Source organism: Typopeltis vanoorti, chromosome 6 (assembly GCF_054136105.1).
Source record: "Typopeltis vanoorti isolate ZY-2024b chromosome 6, IOZ_Tvanoo_1.0, whole genome shotgun sequence".
In the NCBI taxonomy this organism is placed as follows: Eukaryota; Metazoa; Arthropoda; class Arachnida; order Uropygi; family Thelyphonidae; genus Typopeltis; species Typopeltis vanoorti.
In genome coordinates, this window is record NC_143554.1 from 3284907 (window position 1) to 3297013 (window position 12107).

Here is a 12107-nt window from a genome sequence, read left to right on the forward strand (position 1 = left end):
TCTACTTGTTTAATTCCTCACTATTGATTTTTATTACTGGTTGGACATAGGTACTGAACATAACTTGGGTCTTCTTTAGGCCTGCTGTTCTGCTAGCAATTTAGAGCTCATGGATACAAGTCTGCAATTCATGTGCAGTTGAAGTAAAGTTAACTATGTCATCTGCGAAGTAAATGGCTTAAATATCTCCCATTTATCTTCAGACCTTTCCCTTCCCAATCGTGAAGTTTGAATATCTCTTCTAGGCACACTGAATAATTTTGGAGATATTGTGTCACCCTGTGTTATACCTTTCTATATTCCCATAGTAGAGTGTTTCCATTGAAATGAGTTCCTGCTGTGGCATTGGTGTATGCTGATTTGATGTAGGGCTCCTGCACATTGGTTTCATAATGCTTTAAGTATTACACAAGTTTTAAGTGAATCAAAGGCTTTCTCATAGTCAATGAAACCAAGAGTGGTAATAGATATTCATTACGCCGTTCAATAATCTGCTGTACAACTTGAATATGGTCCATTGTACTAAAGCCTGCCTGTTCTTTTGGTTGTGCTAGGTACAGAGTCACACAAAGCCTATGAGCTAAGACTTTTGCAAGCACTTTGTAGACCACTGATAAATCAGTAGTTCATCAAGCCTTCTCACTTTTTTTTATGTATCAGAATTAGGGTAGCCTTCTTCAATGTTGTTGGTATATAATTTTTCTTCAGGCATAAAGTAAATAGTTTTGCTAAGAGTTCATAGATTATTTCTTCACCTGTTTTTAGAAGTTCAGCTATAACTCCATCCTCACCTGCAGCTTTCCCATTTTGAAAGCTTTGCATAATTACTTGTGGCAGAATCTGCAGTATTTCAGCTGTGTCATAGTTGTCATTTAATTCATCATCCTGATATATTATTGAGTAGAATTCTTCAATTCTTTTTGCTATAGCATATCTATCTCTGGTGATGGTCCTGCCTTGTAGTTTGACTGCAACCATCTGTTTGGCTTTGAGACTATGGTTGTTTTCAATTGCTTGTATGAATTTACAGTTCAATTTTATTTCTTCTGCGATACGTTTTCCGATTGTTTTGCACAATTCCATGCATTCAATTTTATTCTGTAGGTTAATTGATTGCTTCATTTCTTCAGAGATTCTCTTGTTTCTGTTCTGTGGTACCAGCTATTTTAAGTGAGCATTGTAAAAGGTTTTGGATAATAATGTCATCACTTTGATATATCAGCATCGTCATCTATAGCAAGATGTTTAAATTTGTTTAGTTCATGTTGGAATATATTTTTTTTAATGTAGAGTTTGTGCACATCTGTTTTGCTTTGATCTCAGAAACATCTTTTTGGCAGTTTATTTGGATTTTACTGCATCCCATACGATGGTCACTTCCAATGTTGAAGGTGTTTATAACAGAGCAGTCTTGAAAGATGTTTTTCTTATTGCTGCAGATAAAGTCAATTTCACTGGTTTTTTCCATGTCCACTTTCTATGTTTTTTTTCTTGAAAAAGGGATTCATGATATACAGGTTCTTTTTCTGCAAATTCTATTAACCTTGCTCCTCTCATCTCTCATGCCATATCCAAAATTTCCCATTGAGCTGTTATCTGAATGTTGAATACCAATTCTAGCATTAAAGTTTCCCATTACAATTCTGAAATGATGTTTTCCTTTATTGTAGAGTTGGAATAAATCATGATAGAAGGCTTCAATTTCTTTACCAGTATGACTTATTGTTGGTGCATGGACTTGGACAATCTTAAGAGTGCATCTTTGAGATTTGAACAATACTTGCTATTCGACCAGATACACTGTCAAATTCTATTATGTTTAGTTTTTTGTTGATCAAGAATCCAACTCTACTGATTCTTTCCTTATCTTGGCTTCTATGTCTCCATTTTTTAATCTAAGAATTTCTTCACCATTACGCCTGGCTTTGCACAGTCAAAGTGTCCCATTTTAGTTGGTGTAGCTCTTCAGTTAGCTGTGCTTCACTGCTCAGTCCTATGGTTTAATGTTTCAAGGTCTAGTTTCCAATGGCAGCATGATCTGGTCACCCAGGGATTCTTAGCACCTTCTGCCTTCATGTTTAACTGCCTGCTGCCATAGGTAGTAACAATCTGGCCTATGTGGAATGAGGGCCATTTTATTTCTGTCCGATTCATCTTGGAAGGTTAGGCCATAAATTCACCACACTGGCTAAGTGCAGGTTAGGGAATGGCAATATTTTCATATGGGATCGCCAGTCCCAAAACCATTGGTCCATGGCTCTTTATTCAATATATTCAGAGCTGCCCTGATATACAACGGATGGTAGTCAGGGTTTTCTCCCAGCTGCCACCTAGGGGATGTGCTCAGGAGCCTGTGGAAGCCCCAAGAATATTACAGTAGATATGAGATTTCACAACTTATGGCAAGCAAAGATACAACTCAAGGGCTCATCCCCAGAAGATGATCAAGGATTGTGTGTGGTCAAGATTCTTATGGGGGGAAGGGAAAATGGGCTACTGGCAAATGAGTGCATCTTCAGTGAATACACTCGAGGAGAGATGGAGGCATTTAAGTATGAGTGACTAAAGGGATGTCTCCTTTAATGAATCCTTGGATATCTTGGGAAAGGATTCATAGTAAGGAATATTTTTATTCCCACAAAAGGCAACTGATCTTGAATAAATGCAATTAACAGATAATACATTTATGGAAGAAGTGTAGTAGCCTTATGCCATGGGTTCTGACTTGGTCAGTTTGGAGTTAACTGAAGCCATTAAGGGTACAGGTAAAGTTAGTCTTAATCATATTCTATTTAGACTAGAACACCCCATTACCTCTGTACAGAGATAACATCTTCAGTCAAAAAGCCCTTATAAAAGGTTCTTCCCATCTTAAACGAGATTGTAACAGATATTTCTGACAATGGCATCTTCACTGAACTATGGATGCTTAAATGACTAGAAGAGATATGTAGAAAGTCGTTTATTCAACACTTGCTGTATAATTGCCATTATTCATGTCAATAAAGAATAATTTCACTAGGGAAAAAAGTAGATTCACCTCATACACTAACATATGATAATCACTTTATTTTTTATATTTAAATACAGTGAAGTTGAACTCATTATGTTAAACTCCTAAATTTACATGCTTTAAAAATTGTTTACATTAAAATAAAAAGGTTAAGCATCTGTGTAAAAAGACACTAATAGGTTAAACATTCCTTGAATGGTATTCTTCTACATTAAAATCAGATATGCAAAGTATAATATACAATTATGAAAAAAAATAAAAGTAGCAGCTGCTCATTAAAAACATTTAGATTTAAAACTGGAAATGTTTATTTACATTAAACTTAAATTCAAAAAATTAAATAATTACATTAAACTTAAAAATTGACCCATTTAATATCACTTAAATGACTATCATAATATAAATTATGAGAAAAAATTTAGTTTCATTTTAGTCTTACGAATGCTGTGTCAAACATTGAATATGCACTTTTATTAAAATAAAACTGTTTTATTATATTAAATTGAATGTAATCACTTATTACATGAAACATTTCTAGAAAAACAATCAAAATACTTATATTCTGGCCAACTTTCTCAATGAGTAAAAGCAATAAAACCTTGAGCATTTAATACTATTTTCAAAAATATTATATTCATTATTACAGCCTAATCTTCAGCATCTACAGATTATGTCAAAAACAAAATGAAGTAATATTCAATCTCACTGTTAACTTTGTTTCAATAATTTTATATGGTCTTAGAATGTTACAAAGGTTTGCATGGCAATATGCTATCTGCTTGCTGACAGATTGTTTATGTATTTTTACAAGAGACAAAAATAGAATTAGAATGAGATTCTCTGAATTCAGAAAGTATTTCCTATATAATTCATTTTGGAAACTCACCATGCTATTGCTAAAAGTTACATTTTTCCCAATTTATATTTCTCATTAAAATTTTATCTTAATATCTTATTTAACTTGTATATATTTCAGGGAAACCATGCTGCCAAAAAAGAGAAAAGAAATGCAATACATGCACACATTTTAATAATGAAAAACTGCTGATGTAGAAACTATTGCTTTTAATGTACATAATTTCAGTTAAATGACATCAGAACTATCCTTTAAACAGTGAAGAACTAATTTTGGTATAGACTAATATTAAACAAGATGTCCAAGAAGTTTGGCTACATAGTGTTCTGGCAACATCATGACCTTATAGGGTATACATCTCATATGAGATATGACAATCAGTTGAAAAATAACAATGGGACAAAATTGAATTGTCTTTAAAACAGGAATGTGGTAATTACTAAGAAATCCCACAAGTAATAAATGCACATAACAATGTAATGTAATGCTAATGCTTCATTTAAATCTAAAGGATCTAAATCTAAGAGAAAACCAATTTAAATACAGTATCATCTGCACAAGATGAAATTTGCAAAAGCAAACAGCAATTAGACAAATGAATTAACAGTGACCATTGTGTAGAACACTATTTCTCTTCACACCATTCATTTTCCTTTCTCACCTGTTCTTCCTCACTTGGGGTGAAATCATTTTTGATGTTAAATGTCTTGCGTATTTCTTCTGGTGTCTTTCCTTTAATCATATTTGCAACAGTTTTGCATGTAACATCCAGAAGTCCTTTAATATCCAAATAGTTGGCAGCCAAGATAAGCTCAAAAAGAGTTCCCTGATCTACTTTTAAAAAATCTGCATCCCATGAGCTTATGTCATCTGTTCTCTTCTCTTTATTTTCATCATCTTCAGGAGGTGGAGGATCATCTTTATGGTAGGTTGCCCACTGTATTACTTTCTTGAGAATGGCAGAATTCACATTAGGCAGTGGAACAACCTCTTCTTCATCATCATCCATTCCAAGATCTTCCAACATTGTTTTGATAGTGACTGATGCTTTAGCAATTTCAACATCAACTTCAAATATTTCTCCATCTGAACTCTGAAGCTTAATATTAGGCATTTTGAAGAAACTATGGAAATTAAAATCACCCTCAGAAATTTAAGGCCAGTTCAAAGATGTTTTTCGTCTGCAAGCAAAATAAATTTGATAAATTTTTATGTTAAGACATTAAGGAATTTTAATTTATATAAGATCATGCATATAATGCATCAAAAATCCCAACCAATTTCAGCCAACTTTTCTTACTTTTAAATATAGTATTTGGGTATGTTACCTAAATTAACTTGAAGATCCTTAAACTTAATGCATTTGTTTCATTTTGATATAATCATTTCCTTCACCACATGAAAAACTTAATGACTAAAGGAATAGTTTATGAAAATTTTTTTTTTATAATGATTTTCTTTTAGAATGGCATTTATGTTGTAAGTCTGACCAAGAAACTGTCAAGCTTATTATGGTGAGAGTTGACTGACTGTTAACAAACTGACCAAAAACAATTAAGAACTTGAAGTTAGAACATGACAAAAGAAATATTAGCAAATTCTGCTGACAGCATTAATGTCAGTTCCTTATGGTGAAAATTGGATAATTTTTCCTCCTTATAAGAAAAATTTTTTTTATATCCAATTGTCAGTATAGTCTCATCACTAAAATAAAGCCCTTTAAATGAAACCTAAAAATAACAATTTTCACCTTCCATTACTACAAGTTCTTAAACCTTAAAAGCTTAAGAACTTGCAGCATAAACTGCATGTATGCAGTTCAGCTAAGAACACCAATTTCTTTTGTAGGAATTCACTGATGTATGAAAGCAGAGAGGTGCTCAAGGGTCAAAGCTGTATAATTGAGAGGAGACCTCCACATAGCCTTTAAAGGAATGCAGAGAACCAACCAGGTCTTCTGACCTGATGTCAAATCCTCATTCTCCAGGTGCACCTTGTTGAGTATCTACCTGGATACTGAACGAACAAGGATGGGCTGGCAATTTGGGATTTAGCTGACCAAATTTTATTCTTATTGGATTAAACCAAAATACAAAATGGTACAATTCCATCTAGAGGTTTCCCTGGCTAAATAAGGCCCCATTGTTTTTGCAGAAAAGCAGGGCAAACAGCAAAAAGTCGACTATTGCAACAAATCTGAAAACTCATCCTAACTCAACATAACAAGAGTTGAAGATCAGTACTATCAACATAAGAAGCCTGAATGGTTAAAAAGAAATGGAGCTAGCTCAGGAATTAGATAAGTACCAGATCGACATAATAGGGCTGACCGAAACAAAAAAAAAGACAAACTGGCGAGATCTTCTTTGGTCCTTGTTGGAGATCTAAATAGCAGAGTAGGAAATGATTGTCAGATATACAAAAATATTTTGGGAAACTTTGGAGAAAAGAGCAAAGCTAATAATAATGACAAATATCTGTTGGATTTCTGCTCAGGACATGGACTGGTTATTACTAACACTATGTTCCAACATAAAAATGTGCACAAATTCATATGGAGAGAATGAGGCAAGGAATAAGAAAAGTCTCATTGACTATGTTATTGTTTATAGTGATGTTTTCTCCCTGGTGCAGGACACCAGAGTGTACAGAGGATTTGAAATTGGAAGTGGTCACTATTTAGTCTTGAGCAGGATAAAATTGAATTTCATATCGAAAAGAATAACATGCAAGAAAGTTCTAAAGCAAATAAAAGTTGAGCAGCTCTAAGATATGAACTATAGACTAAAATACACAAAGAATATTGAAGAAAAAAATCAAAGAGTTAGAGAACAAGAACCAAACCTTTGAGATTCAGTATCAAGGTTTCAAGAAAACCCTAATTGAGTCAGTCAGAGAGGCATGTGGTAAAGTTGTCTGCAAGGATAGAAAAATCAGAACTCCATGGTGGACACAGGAAGCTAAGGAGGCAGTGAAGGCAAAGAAGAAAGCATATCAAAAGTTCCTGGCAAATAGGTCAGCTTATGCTCTTAGAGAATACAAACACAAATGTAAGAAAGCTAAACACTGTAAAACTTGCTAAACAAAAGTCATGGGAGGACTTTACAAGAACCCAGAAAATAAATATCAAGAAGGTGGAAAAATATTCTGGAGGTTGTTGAAGCTCAGAAATGGAAGCAAGAGCACTGTAAAAAGGAGTTAGAGCTGATAAAGGCAACATGAAAACGGGAGAAAAAGATATCCTCGAAGTATGAAGTAATTACTTTGAAAAATTGCTAAATGAAACGAGCAGTGATAGCACATTGATAAAAAATACTCAGGCATATAGTCATGAATACATACTTGAAGGAGAAAGGCCAAAGGCTTAAAATGGGGAAAGGCAGCAGTAGAAGATGATATTTGACCAGATATGCTGAAGTATGGTTTTATAAGTCTTACAGTGGCTGCACTGCATAGTTCAGAAGGCCTGGACAGAGGGATGAATTCCTGATGATTGGAGCTCTCATAGTACCATATATAAAAAAGGAAATAAAACTGAATGTGAGAATTACAGGAGGTATTTCTCTACTGAGTGTTCCTGGTAAGATTTATGCAAGTATACTTGAGAAAAGGTTGAGAAGAATTGTGGAAGAAAAGCTTGGTGAAGAACAAGCTGGATTCAGTAAATAGAGACTGTCAGGATCAGATCTTCACTTTATGACAAATAGTTGAGAAATCATGGGAATATAACAAAGATCTGTATTTAAGTTTTGTCGATCTGGAAAAGGCATATGACAAGGTGCCAAGAGAGAATGTATTCAATACACTACAGTTATATGGTGTCAATGGGGTATTATATGAAGCAATACTTAATCTTTATTTGAGTTAAAAGTCAGCAATTAGAATTGAAGTACAGGAAAATGGTTTAATGTTAAATCTGATGTGAGACAAGGGATGTACATTATCCCCTGTGCTATTCATTATCTATATGAATCACATTATGAAGGAAATGTGGTTTTAAACCGTATATTAGAGATGTTAAGCTCAGCTTTTTGCTTTATGTGGACGATGTTATACTTCTAAATAAATGCGCCACAAGTCTGCAAGATTCCCGACTAAATCGAATAACTGTTGTGGTAGTTATGGTATGAAGGTCATCAATAAAAAGACAGACAATGAAAATATGCAGAATCGTTGAAAAAGTCAAGTGCCTTGTGAACGGAGAACCTGTGGAACAAGTAAAACATTTCAGCTACTTAGGCACGATTTTTAGTGAAGATGGTAAATTAAATATGGAAATAGACAACAGAATCAACAATGTATGGTAGGAAGTCAATTGAATAAATTCATATGGAATAAGAGAGAAATTAGTCGGAACACTATATACAAGACAGTGTTCAAACCAGTTTTAACTTATGGATCTGAGAGCTGCATCAGAAGTAAAACACCTGACCACTAGATACTGCAGATATGAGAGTCCTGAGAAAGATTAGAAGCATGAACAGATGGTATCAATGGCAATATATTAAAAACGAGGATATTAGGAAAGAACGACAATGTCAGCATCCAGGAATGCCTTAGCAGAGCTAATCTCAGGTGGTATGGTCACTTAAACAGAATTGGCAAGGAAAGATCAGCAAAACAAGTTTTCTCTGCCAGGTTGGTAGGAAAACGACCCGGAAGAAGACCAAGATATAGGTGGATTGATATGGTACAAAGTGCCTTAAATGATAGAAATATAAGATCTGATATTGTTGGAGTCTTGACAAGTAACACTGATTTGGAGGAAAATTGTAGATAGGAAGTTAGTAATGTAAATTTTTCATATAGTACTTTCATATCCTGTACACCCCTTGAGGGTACATGGCAGGAATTTGACATGTAAGCACACTGTAACTACTAAAAAGAACAATACATACCCAAGTCTAGCTTAAGATCATATTTTCAAGTGGCGTAAATGTCGAAAGACATTGCATTCTTCTGCAGAAGAATGCAATACTAGTGCATCAGAGTTAATTTTTTCTCCATCTTTCATGAAGTCAAGAAGTTTTCAAAATCACTGTTTAATCAAGCAATGGTTTTGAATAATGAACAATCAATAACAAACTAATCAGTGCATCAATTCCTACATTGTTTTAGATTTTTAGAAGTATTTCCTTGAATTATAGATCTAAATTAGGTGTTATTATAACATTTTGGCAATGCAAGTATTCACTAGCATGAACAAGTGTTATAAGATAAAAGCTATTTGTATGATGATACCTGTGGGTTTCTTTCATGTACCTCACAAAAGTGATCACGAGTCTGAATGCCTCAGTCTGCTGTGACACTAATCAAATGAAATGGCATGCAGTTTGATCAAATTATCTACTGCTGACAAAAATAGTCAAGACATTAAAAAAGCATGTTCAATTGACTGAATTGCAAATGTTGTGCTAGTAACAACTCTCACTAGCATATACTATACAATCAAATCATAGTTGACTAATTGATTTCTTACATTATTCAAGCATGAGCAAATAAATATTTGCATGTATATAATACCTTACCAAAGCTTCTTTTGATGAAGGGAATGCTGAAAGCCACTGAAAATAAAAAATACATAAAAATGTTTCCTTTTGATCAGAAATGTGTCCAACAACAAAAAACTACCAAGATTATGTTAATTCAACAAAAGGTTGTCTGCAGCTTTTCATTAAGACTAATGTAACAACTTGGTATAATGATTTCAATAATATTCTCTGTTGATTAACTCAAACTAATGAAGATAAAATGTCCACATGGATCTATGTGGGTTATGGAATTAAGAATATAGAAAGTGCATTTTTTCTGAGCAGCAGTATACTGTAATCCTTAGGGGTTTATTCTTCCATTGAGATAATGAAAGAGCAAGCAAAAACTGAGTGTTAGTAACATGCCAATAGCCGAACTGCTTTTGGTATGTTGACAATGATATTTTAAGGATGCTTTTTGTGTGACTTAAAATGTTAGAACTAAGGTTAGTTAAGAGCCTTGAAATTTCAAGTGCACAATTAAGTGAAACTAAAAGTAGTCCCCGTCTTATGTGAGAGTTACTTTATTATTTTTTTAGAGGTACCTGTGGCATAGTATAATTATTAAAGAACTAATAAGTCCACAGTAATAACTTTTAATAAATAAGGTACAGATATTTCATACTAAAACTAATAGTACATCTCCAGTGTTAAACAGATAGGAATGGACAGGGCTGGTGGAAGCGGGCATGCAAGCACCGCCACGAAGGGGGGGCATTGCCAGGGCATGGTCAATAAGTTTATTTTTAGGAAAAAAATTTTTATCATAGAAACAAAAAATTCTTAGAATGATCAATATTAAAATAAATAAGGCCAGATACACCAAATAAGAATTAAAAAATTGTATATTGCCACCTCTTTGATCAGCCAGCTGTTTAAAATTTGCAGCTAGAGCAGGCTAAATGCTTGCCTGCAGAATGTTGTGTCTACTGCAATCTATCCAAAGTGAAACAATGAACAGTTTATGCGCAGAAACAAATTTTTGTACAAATCATTTGTTGCTAGTTAACCAATCATGAGGTACGCATCTCAGTAGGCTACTGACAGTAGTGCAGTGGCGACTATTATTTCATCTGTCATGTTGTGTAATAATTTGTGGGTATAAAATAGAAATGGAATCAAAAATTTAAAAAAAGTTATTCGGTGCAGAAAATCGTAAGTGTCATGCTGCAAAAGAAGCAGATATTAAGAAACAAACTGGGGCTCTTAATAAATTTGTTAAAATATTCTGATGCAGATTGTAACCAACTCTATACATCAGAAATCAGAGTTGAAGAACCATGCACATCATCCAGTTTTCATGAAAGTATTATTGAAACTGAACAAGATAATAATACACACGATTTAAGTGAAAAACAGAAGAAATTCAGTTGTAGTTGACCACTAAACTAATACATTGTTAGTCTGTAAATTTAGAAGATCCAGGTGAATGGGGAAATATTGATGAAAAATTACAAGTTCTTTTAATTGAAATGGGGCCTGTTCAAAAGAAAAATATAATATATCCCACAGATACATAGGTTGTAAATTTGGATATGCGTATTATAATAGAAAAACTGAAAACAGGGAGCTCGTGCCAAGAACATGGCTCATTTATTCGGAAACTTTAAGTTCTGTTTTTTGCTTTTGTTGCAAACATTTTGCACCTACTGAATCAAGTGGTCTTGTAGAAGGTTATAACAATTGGAGAAATGTAAGTACAACTTTACATAGACATGAGACTAGTTTAAGTCACATGAAAAATTTCTTAAAATGGAAGGAACTTGATAAAAATTTAATAAAACTACTATTGATTGCCAGACTAAAGCATGTATGAAATGGAAAAGAAACATTGGACGAGTGTTTTAGAACGCTTGATTGAAATAAAATTTCTTGGTAGCCAAACTTTAGTTTTTTGCAGATCATCTGATAAATTATATGAAAGGATTAATAGCAATTTTTTTAAAATCAGTCTAACTGTTTGCGAAGTTTGATTCGTTATGGAAAAATCATGTTGAAAAGGTCCTACAATGAAACAATAGAGAACACTATTCGAGTAAAGACAGACAAAAGGAAATATTGGAAACTAAGTAACGCAATCAGGGATACAATTTTATTATCAATTCGAAAATCTAATTATTCCATAATTTTAGACTGCACACTTGATGCAAGTAAAATGGAACAAATGACCATTATTCGCTTTGTTTCCTGTGACAATGGAATTGTCAAGATCAGGAAAAACTTTAGGTTTTGTAGATATCAGATTCCACAGGACATAGTTTATGTGTAACAATAATGGAACAACTGGAAATATGGAACATCCCTATTGAAGACATGCAAAGTCAAGGGTATGACAATGCAGCAAATATGAACGAGAAAAAAATATGGACTAAAATTTCCTTTTGAACAAAAATCCGAGCTTTCTACGTGCCATTTGCTGCTCATACTCTAAATTTAATCATTAACGATGCAGCCAAAGTGAATGCAGATACAATTAGTTTCTTTGCAATTATTCAAGATATATACAATTTCTTTTCATTCTCTTACAAAGGATTGGGCAATCCTTTTAAAGTTTGTAAAAAATTTAAAATTGAAACAGCCATGAAAAACATGGGAAAGTAAAATTAATGCAATCCACCTTCTATGATATCAGTTAGAAGAAATTTACTATGCACTTTTTGAAACTTTAAATAATGAAAATTTTAAGAAACTCAGTATGAAGCACAAA

General features: G+C 33.4%; 1 protein-coding gene across 3 annotated transcripts in view; it reads right to left on the reverse strand.

Moving 5' to 3' along the window:
* Positions 1-3049: 3049 nt before the first annotated feature.
* SkpA (S-phase kinase associated protein 1 SKP1-related A) overlaps positions 3050-12107 on the reverse strand; it is a 53994-nt gene continuing 44936 nt past the window's right edge. For 2 of the 3 annotated variants that reach the window (XM_090394647.1, XM_090394645.1), the window contains one exon: positions 3050-5050. In XM_090394647.1, coding sequence (XP_090250773.1) covers positions 4495-4983 — 489 coding nt within the window. In that variant the 5' untranslated portion in view covers positions 4984-5050 and the 3' untranslated portion in view covers positions 3050-4494. Of the gene's footprint in view, positions 5051-9397; positions 9434-12107 lie in introns of all 3 variants that reach the window. The other variant, XM_090394646.1, reaches the window with a different exon arrangement.